Source organism: Prionailurus viverrinus, chromosome F1 (genome assembly GCF_022837055.1).
Source record: "Prionailurus viverrinus isolate Anna chromosome F1, UM_Priviv_1.0, whole genome shotgun sequence".
Lineage (NCBI taxonomy): Eukaryota > Metazoa > Chordata > Mammalia > Carnivora > Felidae > Prionailurus > Prionailurus viverrinus.
Genome location: NC_062577.1, coordinates 8,274,361 through 8,294,037, shown reverse-complemented (window position 1 = coordinate 8,294,037; position 19,677 = coordinate 8,274,361). Strand labels below are relative to the sequence as shown.

Genomic DNA, 19,677 nt, shown 5'->3' with positions numbered 1-19,677 from the left:
ACACAGTGGAGAGTTAAAATTTGTATTTCTAAAGCTACAAATTGGTGTCTGGCAGGTGCACAATCGCCCACGGGCCTAAGTTTCAAACGCAACAGCATTATCAACTTCCCGGATGATTGTCACCGTAATGGATATACAGCAACTTGCTTTAGTCACGGCCACACTTTAAAACCCAGGCAGAACAATTTTCTTATACTACGTCAAAAATTCAAAGTTAAGGTCATAGGTTTCTTCCATTGTTTTAAAAGGGGGATATCACTGGCCTAAATATTTTTAACAGAAAATAACGTGTTACTTTTAATAATGTAAGTAGGCACGAGAAATATATGCCAGAAGAGGATTATTTTCCTTATAATACAGTAGGCATTACATAATTAAAGATATAAATGAAAAGAAACACCAGAACTACTCATTAAAACGCTGTTCAGGGGCGCCTGGGTGGCGCAGTCAGTTAAGCGTCCGACTTCAGCCAGGTCACGATCTCGCGGTCCGTGAGTTCGAGCCCCGCATCGGGCTCTGGGCTGATGGCTCGGAGCCTGGAGCCTGCTTCCGATTCTGTGTCTCCCTCTCTCTCTGCCCCTCCCCTGTTCATGCTCTGTCTCTCTCTGTCCCAAAAATAAATAAACGTTGAAAAAAAAAAAAAAACTTTAAAACGCTGTTCAAACTAAACACAATGCACAGGTATCATTGTGGTTACTCAAAAGGGGTTTCTAATTAGCACAGAGAGGCTGTCAATGTGTGTACAAAGCCCTCTATTTGCAGGATATTGGAAAGTATTTTACGATAGGATAAAAACAATATGCATGTTGTACACTTATTTCCTTGACATTTTGTTTCTTAGGAAAATATTCTGATAAAAGAAAAGAACTATTGAGGCAACCAGCAACCAGGCAGCTTGCATTGATGACTCTGAAGGTTTAGACTAAATATACTTTTATTTAAAAAATGTTGTGCTTCTGTCAAAAATTCAAGATAAACAAAAACAGTGACCAACCAATGCAATAATGTGTATATAAACACTGAAAGAAAAAAAAAAAGTCTTTTAGTGAAGCAAATCCACTACAATTAAAAAAAAATTTTTTTAAGACTTTAAGTAATCTCTGTCCAACATGGGGCTCAAACTCAGTACCCCCAAATCAAGAGTCCCATGCTCTACTGACTGAGCCAGTCAGGCACCCCAATTTTTAAATTTTTATTAGTAGCATTTTTCTCCTTGGTAATCCCCTCAAATAAAGAAATCTATGGACTACGGTGGGATATCACACAATAATGAGAAAGTACCTCAGGGCTTGTAAGATGAACATTGTCAAATAAGTATGAAACTGAATTATCAATTAAAAAAATGTAACAGCGTCTCTTTAAAAGTATGAATAAGAAACTCGAAACATGATTAAATAATCCCTAGAGATATATTCAGAAAGAAAACCTATGAACTTTACTTTTCCCGTTCTACAGGGTAAAGTGGAACACAAGAGTCTTGACAAAGATTAAAACGTGAAATGACAGCATTAAGGGGACATCAACTATTCCCTACACCTTTACCCTCTCGGGCAAAGATTCTTTCTTATTTTGTCAGCGTGCTCCATTTGGAAACCACAACCCCTCTCCCAGCCATTACCTTTCCTCTACCTTTTCATTCTTAAATGAGCTTATGGAAAGAGTCATCTACGTGCTAACGTTTCCGCCTCCAAAAGAAAACCATTCTCCTCAAGCCACTGCCGTCTGGCTTCTGCCCCCACCGCGCCACTCAAACTGCCAGGCCACGGCAACAACGGGTAAGCGGCCTGTGACCAAAGGCCAAAACCATCCCTCAGTCTTTGTCGGACGTGACATCGTCGCTTCACAGGTCACTGCTGGGCAGTTCCTCTTCGAACTTTGCTTCCCCCCACCCCCACCCCCACCCCTCCCCCAACTCGGCATCCGTTCTGCCCTGCCAGTTCCTCTTCTCATTCCTTTCCGGTCTCCTTGGCCGAATCCTCTCCTCTGCTTGCTCTTGCAGGGTACACTCTCCCCTTTTCACTTGACCCTCGTTTCCTCGACAGTCTCATCTACTACCATGGTTTCAACTGCAATCTGTAAACTGATGATTCCTAATTTTTATCTCCCCCTCAGCCCTCTCCAGTGACTCCCAGACACATATATCCATCTGTCTGTCCGGAAGATTTCTCAATTTGGAGAGCTCAGTGTACTTAAACATATCAAGAAAATCTCACGTATCTTCTCCCCCTATAACCAGCTGTTTCTCCGGAAATCCCCAACTTGGTTGATGGTATCGCTCTCCATTATCCCATCAAGATACCTGGATATGGTTCTCTCATTCATTTTTAACCACTCAGTCTCAAGGTGCCATCAATTCTGTCTCTCAAATATTGACAAAATCTGTCCATTTTTCTCATTTCCTACCTCTAATTACCTTAGATTGGACCCCAGAGCGTCTCTCACCTGGACTATTACAACAGCCCCTTACATGGTCTTGCAGTTTTCAATCTTAACCCCTTCCAATCAACCATCTATAATCGTGCCAAAATCATCTTTCCAATACATAAATCTGGTTCTGCTTCTCCTAAGGCATCCCACTACTTAATAAAGTCACTTACTCACTCATTTAAGCAGATATTTATTGTTGACTGTATAACAGATATGGTATTAGGCATATCTGTGTCATAGTGTATTAGAGTCGATGAAAACAACATTTAGAGAATACAGGGATGAAACAAATCCTCAAACCGTATGATTACAAATTGTGACAAATGCAATGGAGGAAAACAGGTCACAAAGAGAGTAAGAGGGGAGAATTACTTCAAATTAAAATGTCATATTATTTTTAAGAAAGGAATTTCTGAGATTTGATGGGTAGAAAGCTGCTGTAGGAGAAAAGGACTTTTGGTAGAGGAAACAGCATACATAAGAGTTTTGAGAGGGAAAGGAGTAGAGAGTGCTAGAAGAACTAAAAGCAGACCTATCTGTCAAAAGCTTAGTAAGTGAGAGAAGGGTGGCCTGAGATAAGTTTGGGGAGACAGGGGCCGGGTCAAGTCCACGGTATGGACTTGGGTTGTTTTGAAGGGCAAAGGGACACAATTAAAAAGTTTTAGGTAGATGAAGGACACGATTAGATTTGTTTTTAAAAGCTGACTCTGGCTGTTGCTGGGAACAGGCTGCAGCCTGAGTGGGTGTGAGGAACCCAGCTGAGAGGTTATCGTATTAGTCCAGATGAGAAAGATCGTGGTGGGCAGTTTCTCTGAATGTTTACAGAAGTTATTTTTAGGTAATATAAGCCTGTAATGTAGAAGTCCCCAGTACTTTTTAAATGACGTAATCCTGGGGCCCTTAGGTGGCTCGGTCGGTTAAGTGTCTGACTCGATTTCGGCTCAGGTCATGATCTCACGGTTCGGGAGATCAAGCCCCGCATCCATGCTGACAGCACGGAGCCTGCTTGGGATTCTCTCTCCCTCTCTCTCTCTGTCCCTTCCCCCCTCCCGCATTCTCTCTCTCAAAAATAAATAAATAAACCTAAAAAAAAAAAAAGGATGTAATCCTGCTAAACAAAAAGGCATGTAAAAAAAAAAAAGCTCAGGGTTTAATTCATTTGGATATACTGTTCATCATTAGAACGTTTCTAATTACACAGTTCATTGATGATAGTCTAATACGATACAGCTTCTGCCAAACCTACTCAGTATTTGCCCTTTTATAGAACACCTCTCCTTCTATGACTAACAGGCATATCATAGTTGACATGGCCAAAAAACAAAGAACCTCTTGATTTCTGCCTCAAGACTCATCTACCTTAGTTAAGTGGCATCATCATTCACCCAGGCATTGATGCCAAAAATCTGCGAGTTATCCTTTCTTCGTCTCTTTCTGCCATATTCCGTATCATATGTAAATTAAGTACCAATTTAACTGAATAAAATATTCAATATAATCTATGGAAATTACTCTATGTGATTAACAGAATATGAATCTGGCCACAACTCTCTGGTAGTGATACACTATTTGCATTCATATATCCTTACAAAAAAGATTTTTGATTAGAGAGCAGTTTTAAACAGTAGTACAATATATTATAACATGGTGATATAATTGTACTTTACCTTGAGGGAATTATTCTTCACTGTTAATACCTTTACAATAAATGCATACAGACAAAACATGCTTAATTTCCTTGTTCTCAAATTTCATTTACCAAATCATTCATCATTCATGCAGTCTCAAGAACAGAAACACCCACAGCAATAGTGGTCATCTCAGGTCTAGAAAGAATAATTTAAGATCAGAAGTAATTTGTTTTAAAATTAGTTTCTGAATATGTCTCCAGGAAGACTGCTAAAATCAGATCTGTTTCACACTAAACAGGTACTCCAACAATATTGAAGTTCCCAAATACCACTGGCAAATGAGGCACCCCTATACGTGTCAACTTTCAGCCAACTAAGAGCTTACGGCCTTAGAGCTAAGTTATTTTTTCCCAATTTTTTGGAAACATATTTATAAAATATAGTAGAGAGATGATGCATCTGTCTTCTTAGAGAAAAGTATTATTTAAGTTATCCCGGACAACTTCACATCACTGGTTTCTACCAGCTGCATCACAATACATTTAGAGTAACCCAGGGAATTCGGAGGTACAACAGTAAAGTTGCTTTCCCTAATTCTGAACGGCCTGTTTGTTTCGTTTTTAGAGTCTTTCTCTTTCCATCCTTCTTTTCAGCTTCCCCTTCTCATGGTCAGAATGTCTTCCTCTACCAATCCATCTCTGTGCTGTCCTTGATTGATGTGCTAGTAATAAAGCCGGAAAAATAAGTCACCTGGCTCATCAGGCTGTGCTCAGAGCTTTCAAGGTGATGTTATACTCTCCTACTTCACACGTGCCAAGTACCTGTGGACACTATTTTCCCTACAGAATGAGATCATAATTGTATTCCTTACAGTTAAAGCTATCAGTAGTCTGACCACTGGATAAGTGACATATTACCGTAGCCATTTGGTAATACAGAATATTAGTATGTTCAAATAACCTTTTCTAGGTCAGCCACTAGGTAATATGGTAACCTCACCCCACAGTTCTACACAGTTTTATGACACCTCAGCTTTTAAAGGTAGATATAGCTTATATCCATTACAATATTGTTATAAAAAGAGAATTTAAAGATGGCATAAGGGGCCAAAGGTAGAAATAAACTGAGTTTACGTAGAAAATAATCCGCACAGGCCAAGGAGGACCTTTATGCACAATACCACGTAGGGCAATTTAGCCCACAAAATACTGACTGTTAGACCATAATCAAAACGAAATGCTACGAAAAAGTGAGAGAGAGAGAGCTTGGTTTATGCATCGCAATAAAACTATGGGTGGATGGGCATAGCGCATCTCCTGTTGCACGCACCCTGCTGCTCGTCAAGTGACATGGATCCGAGCTGTTTGTTAACCACAGAAGAAGGAGAATCTGAAACAAAAATGAGATTTCAACTTAAAAGTAAGCAGCAGAAAACTGCACAGCAATGTCATGATCAACTCTAAGCTTAAGAAACAAATGTATAAGGGCAGAGAACAGAAGTAAGTACTGTGGTATATTTCCCAAGCAGTGAGTAAGCGGGGCCATGTGCTTCAGACAGGTTATTCCACGCAAGCACTTAGCAAACTAAGAATGAGCTGAGAAAATATTCTTCTGCTTCCATGCATATACCTTTTGTCAAATTCACTTAGCACAGGCACAAGGTACAAGGTAGATAAAACAGAACTAGAGTTATCTCTTTCGCTAGACCGAAGACTCCTTCCCCTTCTTAAACCCCTTTCTGGCCCCTCACAGATGGCTTTCGTTCTGGACTGGAGGATTCAAAGCATGAAATGAGATGCTCACTACACTCTGCTAGACGGTGGGTATTGCACCTTGAGCTGAAACAGGAGCTCAAGTGAAGACGTGAGACAAAGAAAATGGTTTGTAAGAGAAAACTTCAATGAAGTAATCGCCATGACAGAAACACAGATAATTTTAAAAACTCTAAGATACGTTGTGCATATTAAAACTGTTGTCTGTGGAAGCCTTAGTTTTTAGGGGCCTGGTGGGAAAAGGAAAAGAGAGGAAAGGAATAGGCTTGCCAGTCTGGGCTTCACGCTTTCCACCCCGGCTTCAAATAAAACATTTAATTTTTCATCCTTTTGATGCGCGGAGTTTCTGTGTAAGAATTTGTTCTATAAATGGGTTCTATTGTTTGGAAAAGGCAGCATGATAAAATGGAAAGAGCACTGGTTTGGAGTTAGTGAGTTTTGATTCTAAACCTGGTTCTGACAATAATTAGCCGTGTGACATTTTTAGATCTGAGCTCCTTTCTTCCTGGCCATCCTAGGGACCTAGTAACTTAAGCAAGGCACCAGGGAATAGGAGGTGGCTACTAAGTCCTGGCTTGGGTTCCAGTGTCCCAATGGGGCTAGAATATGTGGATAATAAGCACAGCTCCCCCCAAAATGTAAGATTAATTCCTAGTTTCTAATATCCTGTGTTCCAGTACTTAGCAAACGTCAACAAGACAAAAACCTTGCACTTTTGGATAGTCACCAGTTTCTATTCATAATGGCATTTTATTCCCCAAAAGTAGATAAAATATCTTGAGTTGAGAGCGTCCTTAACTTAATATCTAAGAAAAGTTTTTCAGTATATCCTGATTGCTTCAATTTGTACATTTAACAGTCTAAATCTTGCCACTAGGACCACTTCTATCAACTTTAAATCGTCTACCTTCTGATACGTTTGCTCAGAGACTTTTGAATTACTAGATTTGGATGACGCATGATCATCATCTGAATGACAGCTTTGGCTTATCCTTACTTATCACCTCTTCATCAGAACATTCAGTTCAACAAATCTGCACAACACAAAAAAGAAAGAAGAAATGATAGGATTTCAATCAGTTCCTGAATCTCTCCATGCTTTGCTTTCCTTTCTAAGGTTTCTTCTCATTTATCCATTTCAGGGATAGATACAACATTCCTACCTATGTTGTTTTTCAAGAACAGATAAGATGGTTTTTAGAAGACCAAAACTGTATTCCTTAAAGTAAAGAACAACTGAACAAAAATTTGAATCACAGTGAAGTAAATATTAGAAAATCCTCCTAGAAAGCGTTTCATGAAATATTTTTTGTTATATTTGTGTTTGTTCTACATTTCATTGTACTCTCATTTATAACTAAGAGCACTCAGAAAACTATCAACTCTCTAGGTAATCTTTTTTTCAAATATTAAATTTTTCCACAAACATTATGGAATGTACAAGTCTTATGAAATAAAGACCATCTTATTTAATTTTATAGATAAAAATTTAGGAAAGAGTATGTCTAAAAAACCCATTAACGAAAGATCTAGAATGCTATTATCTCCTCAAAATTATATATTTTCAATCTCTTTAATGATTTAAGGTATTTAAAAAGTTTACATTAAAATAGTATTAAATGAAAAGGGTTTCCTCACTGGTTTTATATCTGTCACAATACTGTACGTAGCTGGGGAATTATTTGTTGTTCCTTCCGTCTTGAAAAACCAATCTTTAAGAAGAAATCCTTCTTGATCATTGTTTTGTTCTATTTTCAATCTTGGGCACCATGCAGCTGTTTTTTGGAAGGATTATTTTCCTGGCACATAAACATGTGAAGTGACATGTTTTCATACCACTAGATATTCATAAATACAGTACCCATAACTTCTAACTTACAGAAGTACTTCCAAATATTAACACAATAAAATTAGTTCAGTGCTGATTGTGTCAGTATGTTTGCATGTTCTACCCCATTTGGCTGTGAAATAAAGATCTTCCAGAAAGCACCCATTACATAATAAAAATCAGACTAGGGCGCCTGGGTGGCTCAGTCGGTTAAGCATTTGACTCTTGGTTTTGGCTCAGGTTATGATCTCACAATTTGTGAGTTCGAGCCCCACATTGGGCTCTGCGCTGATGGCGTGGAACCTGCTTAGGATTCTCTCTCTCCACCCCCCCCACCCCACCCCCCATCTCTCCTTCTGACCCTCCCATTGTGTGCTTGCTCTAAGATAAACTTTAAAAAAAAAAATCAGATCATATGGTCTCATAATAATTTATTACAAAATGCAATATGGTTGGTTCGCTTATTGCACATGTTTAGAATTATTAGTTTTAAGGTAGAGATAAGCTTTAGGCTAAACTCATTCAGTGCTAAGCTCAAGGTGTCTCATGGCCAATTTCTGTGTATTTCCAAAAAATTTGTGTTTTGGTCTCGAAAAAACTCTTCAGCCCCTTGACATCAGAATTTTCTCCAGTGTAGACAAAAATAAGGAATTATAGTCTTTTAATAAGATTTTTATTTTTATTTTTAAGTAGCTCCAAACCCAACATGGGGCTCGAACTCAAGACTCCAAGATCAAGAGTCGCATGCTCTACCCTCTGAGTCAGCCAGACTTCTGGGTTCAATTTTGGCTTTTCCACTAAGTAATACCGTAACCCTGGACAAGTCATTTAACGTCTCTATGTCTCAGTTTCTCCATCTGTAAAATGGGAATAACCACAGTATCTACCACATACTATTCTTATGAAGACTTAATGAGATGATCCATGTAAACTACTTAGATAGCACATAGGAAAGGGTCAATTAATGTTACTATTACTTGCCTCTTATTCAGAAACACGATATTGAATGAAAAATAATGACAGGAAGCTGTTCTGAAAAATATGGAACGTGTTCCCATGACTGAAGTTCTGAGACACTCATCACTGGTGTGCCCAGATTCTGTCATTCAATGTAGCCACGGATGCTTATAGAACGAGACTGACATCATATCTGAGTTACTAACTACAGCTTATGCTATAAACAGTAAAACAAGGATCAAATGCATCCATCTGAGAAGTGCTACACGTGACCGTTGTCACGGACAGTGGGGACTAGATGTTGTGTAGAGCCTGCTTGCACAGGATCGGGTAAGTGCTGATTTTTTCCAATATGGCTCAGTTTTGAAAAGCCCTTTTTCAAAAATAATCACCAATATTGTATACCCTCTCGGGGTATAAAAATTACTTTTTTTCTTTTCCAATCAGCAAAACCGTGCCATAAAGTGAAAAAACAGTTCCTACCTGACCCCCTCTAGGCTGGCTCCATGCTCCAGTGGGGCTCTGTGGTGGTCGAGCCAGTACAGCAGACTCCACAGGGTGTTGTCACTCTGAGCAGGAGCCAGCAACCCATGACTTCAAAGGACCTGAAATGGAAAAAAAGAGTCGGGTTTAAAATCAGCAATACGCTGACTGTCTCTGCCATAGTTGTTTAGGGCATTCGTCTTTAGAGCTCATTCAAAACCCTGAATGCCGTCAACTGTGTATGGCTGTGATAGGAGGTAATTGTGAGGTGGTAAGTGGAAGATATTATAATTAAGACAGCCCATTATTATGTGTACTTAGGAATACAAAAATGTTATACCATATTGTCTACCCCATACTTATGTCATCTCTGTGAATTACGGCAGGCCACACTATCTAAATAGATCAGTAATTGGGAAACTGAGACACAAAGCAGCCAAATGATCAGTCCGAGCTCATCTAGTCATAAGGCCAGGACAAGAATCCAACCAGTAATCTGATGAAGGCAAATTCACCTCTTTATGATTGAAAAAAAAAAAAAAAATCACTGAAAGCCTAGAAATAAGTTATGATGTATTTTTTAAAAGCCTAGGAAATAAAAGGCACTTTTTAGTTTAGAAAAATCAAAATATTTTAAAGTAATATATTCTGACTTTGAAAAATGAAATTTTTAGAAATTAGCTATGATGGATCAATTAATGTCCACAATACACAGACAATATTGTACCTAATCATTAAGTTTAAGAACATGTTTTAATAATTGTTATTCAAGGGGCGCCTGGGTAGCTCAGTCGGTTAAGCGTCTGACTTAGGCTCAGGTCATGATCTCACAGTTCGTGAATTGGAGCCCCATGAATTCGGGCTCTGTGCTGACAGCTTGGAGCCTGGAGCCTGGAGCCTGCTTCGGATTCTGTGCTTCCCTCTCTCTCTGCTCCACCCCTGCTCACGTTGTGTGTGTGTGTGTGTGTGTGTGTGTGTGTGTGTGTGTGTGTGTGTGTGTCAAAAATGAATAAAATTATTTAAAATAAAATAAAATAACTGTCATTCAAATAAAATCTATCTCCTTGTTGAATTTCATAAATTGAATTCCTATTCTGTATTTTTATAATTTGTGTGTTCTAAAAAGATGAATTCTGTATTAAGTTTATTCATTTTTCCTCATATCAAAAATTTACTACATGGACAGAACATACAGATTTTTATTAGTCATCCTCTGTAACAAACTATGCATTATTTAACTTTTCCTCATTTAATTACCAAATAGTGTTCTTATGACATGTGAGGATGTCGTTATCAAATGAACACAGGGCATGTCAAGATTAGACTTATTAGGGTCTCAGATGTCTCGTATGAATGCTATGTTAAAAGCAGATGAGGGACGCCTGGGTGGCTTAGTTGGTTAAGCGTCCAAGTCTTGGTTTCGGCTCAGGTCATGATCTTGCAGTTTCATGAGTTCGAGCCCCACATCGGACTCTGCGCTGACAGCACGGAGCCTACTTGGGATGCTCTCTCCCTCTCTCTTTCGAACCCTCCCCCACTCATGCTGTCTGTCTCTCTTAAAATAAATAAATAACCTTAAAAAAAAAAAGCATGTGATACAGAGGAAGTATTGTACCTTATGGTGAAGGGAGCAATACACACTGACTGTTAGCCCTAAGGGTCTCTAATATTGACCATGTAAGACAGCCTCAGGGCCCAATTGGCTGTTAAAAAACAAAGTAGAGGGGCCTGGGTGGCTAGGTTGATTGAGCATCCAACTTCAGCGCAGGTCATGATCTCACGGTTGGTGGGTTCGAGCGCCACATCGGGCTTTGCGCTGGCAGCATGGAGCCTACTTCAGATTCTGTCTCCCTCTCTCTCTGCCCGCCCCTCCACTCGTGCATGCACTCTCTCTCTCTCTCTCTCTCTCGGTCTCCCAAAAATAAACATAAAAAAAAAAAAATCTCAACAAAACACAACAAAGTAAAGATAACACATTTCTCAACCTCAAAATGGGCAAGATGTCTACTTTTTAAAGATTACCACAAATAGACGGATTACCAAACTAGATACTATTTAAGAAGAAATCTCAGAGTTGGTAAACAGCATCTTATTTCAGAGACTACATAATCACTCTAAAGCTTATTGTTTTTAAAAAAAATATGTTTCAATTCAAACTGGTAAGCTATATATGAAAGGATGAATCTAAAAAATATTGTTCTAATGTCTACAATGTACATTTCTTTCCTGCTAATGTAGACAGTTTTATTTTATACTCAAACTCACTTTAATATTTGGTTTGTCACCTGCTAAATTTCAGTATTTTAAAAATATTTAAATATGTGTAGGAACACTTTAACTTCCTTATTGGTTTTTATGTTGCAAAATTTTTACTTTTGAAACACTTCAGCTAGAGTTTTGTGCACAGCACAAAATCATAGCAAAATGTCTCATTGTTAAATGTCATGACTGTCATTTAATCAAGTTTTCCAGTCAGTTTTAAGTACAGGAAAAAAAAAATGGTCAGAGACGTCTTTCCTTGGCTGATAACACTCAATTAAAAACGAGGCTCGGAATCTGTTCCAAACATCACACCTATATTACAGTTATTTAAACCGATTTTATTTCACCATGGTATTATATAATGTGCTTCTGTTATCAGCACACGGTAGAACAGCTATTTATAAAGTGGAGGCTGCTAAGTTCTACCAATATATAAATGAATTCCAAGGAATTAAATCAGAGTTCTCAAAGTAACGAATACCCCACCTCTGCAGGGTGGCAAAACAAAGTAGTACATCAAAGTATCATAATCTCATTTGTGGGAGACCCTGGACACACTCTAGTTCCTAAACAAAGATTTGCACAGCATCTACTACGTAGCACTCTAGGACAGGATATATAATACCTATCGTCCATCTTGAAAGAATTAAACTGGCAAACCGTTTTATGCTATATAATTCTTCCCACAAACATTTGTGGACTATCATGAGCTTCCTGGCCATGAAAGAACTGGGCCATTAAAATGCTCAAAGAAAGAGAGAGTGGCACAGATTATCACGGTCATAAAACTCCCATGAGTTTTATAGCATAAGACTATTCTGGCAGGAGACTGTAGAGTATTTTTGTTGTCCTATATATCAGAGAGTTGATTATGTACACAAGGAATAAGTAGGCAGATACTGAAAACTTGCAAATAATCACAGAAGAGGATGACTGAGTCAGCAGGCTAGCTGGCCAAACGACACCGTAATTCTAAAATCTAGCACTACTACTTTCCCAGGAACACTGGCTAATGTTCAAAGGAGAAACAACAGAAGAAGAAGAGGAAGGGCTAGGGGCCAATAAACACAGGTATCATTTCAGCATGTATGAAATTTCAATAGAAATGTCAAAGCAGGCTCTGAATTCACTAGGTTATTAGAAAGTAGCTCATTAGCGTACAAGTAATATACATCTGCCCCTTTGCAGAAATGTCACAAACCAAATAACGGATTATTCTACATTCAGCTCTCCGGCCAACACCGCTGCCGCCCGTGTTCCTCTAGCCGCGACGGGGAGCGCCGGATGCGACAAAGGCGGGGAGAAGCCGTAAGCGCCATCAGCTCTTTCTGAAGGGCAGGGCAGCGTCTTGTTACACAGCAGCAGTGTTAAGACACCAACTCTACCAGCCGCTCGAGGACACTTGACGTTAATAACCTGAGGCACGAGGGTCCTGGGAAGAGCCCTCGTGAGAAGACTGACCGGAAGGAGGCTGCTGGGCGTGCGCAGCCAGCTCTTGCTGCCTCTGCTGTTCGGCCCTCTTAAGCCTCAGTTGTTGCAGGCGCTTACGGAGCAAAGCTATCTCAGGCCCCCTTAAAAATTCTGACACAGATAGGAAAAAAAAAAAACAAGGTGAAAAGATAGTAATAAGAGAGGAAATGCTAAGAATCTGTTACATATTAAAGAGAGAAGGGTATAAAGAAAACACGTCTCATGGAGGAATATTAAAAACAAATTACTCACGAGAAAAATTACTGATCATCACATTAGGAGATACACTATACACACGTATTCAAATGCGTCTATTTAACCACAGTGAAATGAATTACACACACATAGTCTCGAAGGATATTTAAGTAACTAAATAGAATGAAAATAAAGTCTTCCATAAGCAAAACATTTTAAAATATTCCTTTTGTCACTAATTTCATCTTTCTATAACAAAATGATACTACGAAAAATTAGTAACTATCAGTTATCTAATTTATATACAAAATTGCTAACTTCGATCAGATAATAAGGAAAATTCAATTAAAATTATGAAAAAGTTATGTATTTGTAAACAGTTCTTGGAATTTATTAATGGAGGGCTCTTTAAAAAGTCAAAGTTACATAGTTTTCAGCTGAATAGAATTGTCATTTACTTTTTTTTTTACCTAAAAAATATTTATATAATCTTCAATATTTTCTTAAAGCAGCGGTCATAGACAAAAGTAGAAATATAACATAAAATTGTGCAGATACATTTGAGTGCCTACTATGTATGAGGCATCGTTTTAGGCTCGGGAGAGAAATAAAACACTGAACAAAATAGTCCCTACTCATGTGGAGTGTATGTTCCGAAAGGAAGAAAGACATCAGTGAACTCACATCACACACATATATGTAATATACACGTAGGTGCTCGTGTAAAGCAGGGACAATTGCTGTGAAGTAAATTGGACAGGGAAGATGAGGGGAACAGAGATAGCGGAGGAGGGGTTGTTTTCCGTATGATCACCGAGGGAGGCTTCTCTCATAAGATGATTTTTGAAGAGAGACCTCAAGGACTGAGGCAGGAAACCACATGGGTGCCTGGAGGAAACGTTCCAGGTGGAGGGAAGAGCAAGTGCAAATGCTCAGAGGAGGAGGTGTGTCTGGGTGGGGGACATATCACAGGCAATGGCAGAAGAATTTACTGATAGTTTAGATGCAGAACGATCCCCAAATTCTGGGCCTACGTAACAAGAAAAAGAAGAGTTTGTCACTTATTGTGACGGGGAAAAATGGAGCAGCAGGTAGTAGCAGAGGGAAGAGGAGAACTAACAGATAGCTCAGTGGAGAACTTGAGTAGGGACTGACTGTAACACTCTAGAATTCACTAATAAATTGGATGTCGCTGGTGATGTGACTTGAAGCTACTGCAAGTGCAAGAGAGAATAAAGAAGTCTAAGAACTGAACTCTGGGACACTGCAGCGTTTAATAGAAAGGAGAAGCCGTGAGTAGGAAGGAGAAGCCAGTGAGGAGGTTGGAGGGAGCAGCTGTGTCAAATGCTGCTAATATGACAAAAAAGACACCTAGAATTAACCACTGGCTTTTGCACCTTGGAAGTCATTCATGATCTTGACAAGCTATTTCAGCAGAAATCACAGGGGCCAAAACGCAACTGGAACAGGTTCCAGAGAAAGAGGAGGTAATGGAGTAGAGACACAAGGCACACATATACCCTTTCCAGATGATTTGCTGCTAACAGGGAACAGAGAGATTGGACGATGGCTGGGGGGGGGGGGGGGGGGGGGGAATAAAGAGCCCAGGGAAGTTTGTTTAGTTTGGGAAGTAACACATATGTCCGTGTGCTGATGAGCAATGTTTAACTGAGGGAAGGAAGAAAGAGGACGCATGAAGAGAAGGGGGCAAATGCAAGAATGCTGTCCCCGAGCAGCCCCAAGAGACGAGCTGCAGTGCTAAGCAGAGGAAGCGGCTCTAAATAGGTCCAGAACGACTTCACCACAACCGAAGGCAAGGCAGAGACGCAAGGGCTGCTGACTTGATGGTGGCGGCACAAAGAATTCTGTGTCTCTTGTTGACGCTGGCAGCAAATTACACAAACCACCCGACGATTTCTAGCCTCGTTTACCTGGAGTATAAAGGTGCAAATTTGGTTGTTTCCTGAATCAATCGTGCCAGAGATATTAACATCTTGTTACCAAGTTCTCTACTTATAAAGAATTTTATTCAGTCAGCCGACTGGCAGTTAAGATTCAGCAAACAATTCAAGTATCATCACAGTCTCCCGATGCTAGGTTCTTCCTAGGAAATTTTCTAGCACCGAGCAGGACGGTATTCACTGACGAATAAATTGGGATGCTCAGTGGCACAGTGCCTTCTTTTTAGGTATAGACATATACCGTATTTATTGATGGCATAACAGCAATGCTTTAAGCAATATAAAGAATTACTGTGCACCCATAAAGTTTGTTATTTTATAATTCAAAACAATTTACCATGAAGAGACTACTTTGTCAAACTATACGTCAAACTTTGCTAAGAAAACAAAAACCACAAAAAAATTCGCCTCACTTCATCATCATTTCAAACCCTCTCTCTGGAGCTGCCAAGTGTTTCATGGGGATAGGAGAGTCTCCATCTAGATCCACTATGCGATGTAACATATAAACAGCGGGCTCTAAGTGCAAGCCCTGATGCTCTATAACTCGGAAAATCAACATTTAGTTAGGATAACGTCCCGAACTATTTATTCAATGCTTCCGGTGCTTTTTAAAGAAGAATTTGCTTCTTTACTTTTAAGGCTGGTATTGTGGCTTCCCCCAAGCCCCCGGCTTAAGACAAAAAAATGAAGCTAGGTACAGAAGTTGCCACAGCTAACTAGGAATGGCAAATATTAAATTAAAAATTCCAAACAGACTAAGCAGACTAAACAACCAGACTAAACAACAGTCTTGCTAGCAGGTAAGATGCATACACATTATGTCCTTTAAAAAACACATAAACATATAATTTATGATGCGAATAAATGCACTGAGAATTAGTTTTTGTTGACATGAACCAAAATGGAAAGTGAATATAATGAATACTTTGGGGTTGAATTTTAAAAGCAACAAAAAAACCCTCAACAATGTGTCAGGAATTGCTTATGGGAAATCCGTACCTCCATCTCCTGAAACGACCTGCCCACTGCCTGTTTTCCGCTGAAGGACTCTGGGCTAATCTCCCCAGTGACGTAGTTCCCACTGAAATGGAAGAACAATAAACTACAGCTGACCCGACAAAGGTCCCCTCAGCTCTAACCTCATGTCCTGCCTCCAATACATAGGTTCTTTTGTCCTGGACACGGCATTACTTCTCCATCTAATTCGGTGGAACCTAATCTGCCTGCTGTGGCTCTGTCCTCCACCCCACCTTGCTTCTTGGCCAGGTGATCCTTGTGCATTTTTTCCCTAGAACTGTCACTCCTTTACTGACTTCCAAGTTCCTTTGGTCTCTTCTCTGGTCTCCCCAAAGTGGCCATTAACCTAATATTTCCACTTGCTTCTAATCTATATACTGTCTCTACCTCGACTGAGTAGACTCTGGTCTCCTTTAAGGAAGCTGTAATCTGGATATTTGGGCTTTGAAAGATTTGCGTTGCTATGCTGTACAACAGAGCAACTGCTGTTCCCGGTGATTTTTCTACAGAGCTCAATTTAACTGTAAAGATTTTGAACAGACCTAAATAAATGTGTAAATCTGGATAGTTATTTGTAAATAAGCAGGAATTCACACATAAGGCATATCATATATTAAGTAAACTAAAGTCTCATTGTCTGAGTGGTCCATTTAATTAGAAGCACACGGATCCCTTTGGTGACTCACTTCTCAAGGTGAGACCTCTATGTACTGACAACCCCATTCAATCCAAAGAAACGGCCTTCTCTATACATATTCTGTTATCTAAATTAAAATAAAAACATTTGGGGGCATGTGGGTGGCTCAGTCTGCTAAGTGTCTGACTCTTGGTTTCGGCTCGCAGTTTGTGAGCTTGAGCCTCATGTCACGCTCTGCGCTGACAGTGTGGAGCCTGCTTGGGATTCTGTCTCTTCCTCTCTCTTTGCCTCTCCCCTGCTCACGTACACACTCTCTCTTTCTCTCTCAAAAATGAAAATGAAAAATAAAACCATTCTCAAAAAAAGAAACAAGTCATAAATCAATCCAAAATGAACAAAATAATTACAAATTTTCTTCTTCTTTTTTTAAAGTAATCTCTATGCCCAACATGGGGCTTGAACTCACAACCCCAAGGATCAAGAGTTGCATGCTCCACTGACTGAGCCAGCTAGGTGCCCCAAAATAATTACAAATTTTAATAAGTGATGGAGTGCCTGGGTGGCCTGGTTAAGCATCCGACTTCGGCTCAGGTCATGATCTCGCGGTCCGTGAGTTCAAGCCCCGCGCTGGGCTCTGTGCTGACAGCTCAGAGCCTGGAGCCTGCTTCAGATCTTTGTCGCCCTTTCTCTCTCTCTGCCCCTCCCCCGTTCACACTCTGTCTCTCAAAAATAAGTAAGTGTTAAAAAAAATTTTTTTTTTAATTTTAATAAGTGCTTATCACAAAGTAAACAGGGCTATATAAAAAACATTTTAGGGGCGCCTGGGTGGCACAGTCGGTTAAGCATCCGACTTCAGCCAGGTCACGATCTCGCGGTCCGTGAGTTTGAGCCCCGCGTCAGACTCTGGGCTGATGGCTCAGAGCCTGGAGCCTGTTTCCGATTCTGTGTCTCCCTCTCTCTCTGCCCCTCCCCCATTCATGCTCTGTCTCTCTCTGTCCCAAAAATAAATAAATATTGAAAAAAAAATTAAAAAACATTTTAGTAAAGAAAGATGAATCTAGCTACGGTAAGAATGAAAGACCTCCTTTAAGTGACACTTGAACTGAGACACAAGGAAAAAGAAGTTGGCTACAATAAGCAGGGATGGAGGGGGGAAGCTTCTCGGGAAGAGAACAATAAGTACAAAGGCTCAGAATCGGAAACAAAGAGGCAGAAGAGAACCTGCCTGGCACATTCAAGGAAATAAAGGAAACCAACGCAGGTAGGGCATAATGATCCCTGGGAATTAAGAAAGTGACATGAAGCGAGGTTGGAGAGGGGGGCAAAACCCAGACCATGTCGGTTCTTACAGACCCACGGTATAAGAAAGTTTCAGTTTTTTTAAAGTGAGACTTCTAAGTGCAATTAGAAGTCTTTGAGGGGTTTAAACAGCAAAGTTACATAATCTGATTTAATACTATAAAATACTCATCCTGGCTGCTGCATGGAGAATAAATGATAAGGGAGTGAGGGCAGATACAGGAGATCAATTAGCAGACAAGAAATGATGGTGAGATGTAAGAAGTAGAAGTTATTTTAGACACAAACCAACAGGACTTGCTGACGGACTGAGCGTGGGACATGCAGGAAAGCAAGGAATCAAGAATAACACAGACACTGTTAAAATAAGCAAACGGGGCAGGTGGTTTTAAATTTACTAAAATATAAAATGGCTAATATGGAAGAGATTGGCAGACAGGAAGGACAGGAGGTTAAATTAAGTTTTAGTTTGGACGTGTTAAGCTTAAGATATCCAAAGACAACTAAAAAGAAGGGTCAAATAAGCATTTGGACATAGGACTTTGTAACTCAAAGCAGAGATCAGATTGTCGACATACATTTAGAAATCTTCAACTCAGAGAAGCTATTAAAAGTCACGTGAGGGGCACCTGGGTGGCTCAGTCAGTTGAGCGACCAACTCTTGATTTTGGCTCAGGTCACAATCCCAAGGTTATGGGATCGAGCCTCATGTCGGGCTCCATGCTGGGCATGGAGCCTGCTTAAGATTCTCTCTTTCAATCTCTCTCTCTCTCTCTCTCTCTCTCTCTCCCTCCCTCCCTCCTTCCACCCTCGGCCCCTCCTGCAAGCTTTCTCTCTCAAATTAAAAAATTAAAAAATAATTTTTTAGAAGCTATGTGAATTGATGCAACAACCCCCCACGGATACAGAATAGAGCAAAGAGCACGGACTAAGGATTTCTACTAAAACATTCAGAAGTGTAATAGAACAAGAAATATCAACAATGATTACTGCAAACCAGCTACAGTTGATAAGAATAAATAAGCAAAGTGGTATCAGATGCCAAGAAAAGAAAGTGTTTTCAGAAAGGAGTGACAGACTATGTTAAATGCAAATGGATTTAAAAACCTGGTAAGATACCAACAGAGAGGGATAAAATTTGGCAAATTTGGCGAAACATAAGTCACTGGTGACTGACCAAAAGTTTCAGTGGAAACGGAGTTGAAAGGCAGACAGGAGTTGGTTGACAAACACATGGAAGATGGTAAGAAAATGGAGACGGTATATGCGAGCAACTCTTCTGAAGACTCTAATTATACAAGAAGCAAAGACACAAGTCTGGAGGAGAACGTGGGATAATTAAGGGAAGATTTTTTTAAGACAGGAGATAATAACAGCTCATGTCTGAGGTGGAAAAGGACCAATGCAACAGAAAAGGCAATAATAATGATGCTGGAGAAGAAGCAAAGTCCCTGAGAATTTGGAAAGGGATGGGAATTGCACTGTCTAGCCTTTGACAGGAACAGACACACTTCTCAAAATGTGTCTGCTTCTATCACAGATGCTAGAATGTCAGGAGATTCGGAAGTAGGAAAAAGTGCCCCCCACACCGCCCCACTGTCAATGAGAAGGTTATCAGCTTGGGGATAGGATGAGGGTAAAAGGGGAGTGCTCAAATTCTGGCTACTTGTTGAGCAGCAGTGTTGAAAGACTGTTCTATCCCGGCACGGAGCACCCAGTGAAATGTGTGGTTGTG

The 19,677-nt window shown here is 40.0% G+C and overlaps 1 protein-coding gene across 5 annotated transcripts in view; it reads right to left on the bottom strand.

Annotated features, from left to right (window-relative positions):
* DCAF6 (DDB1 and CUL4 associated factor 6) overlaps positions 1-19,677 on the bottom strand; it is a 136,273-nt gene that overhangs the window by 52,486 nt on the left and 64,110 nt on the right. The window contains exons 11-12 of one of the 5 annotated variants that reach the window (XM_047840857.1): positions 12,777-12,941; positions 5,388-5,447 (exon numbers count right to left, since the gene is read on the bottom strand). The exons of 1 other annotated variant lie outside the window; for it this stretch is intronic. In XM_047840857.1, coding sequence (XP_047696813.1) covers positions 5,388-5,447; positions 12,777-12,941 — 225 coding nt within the window. The remainder of the gene's footprint in view (positions 1-5,387; positions 5,448-12,776; positions 12,942-19,677) is intronic. 3 more of the 5 variants (XM_047840858.1, XM_047840859.1, XM_047840860.1) reach the window with 3 other exon arrangements.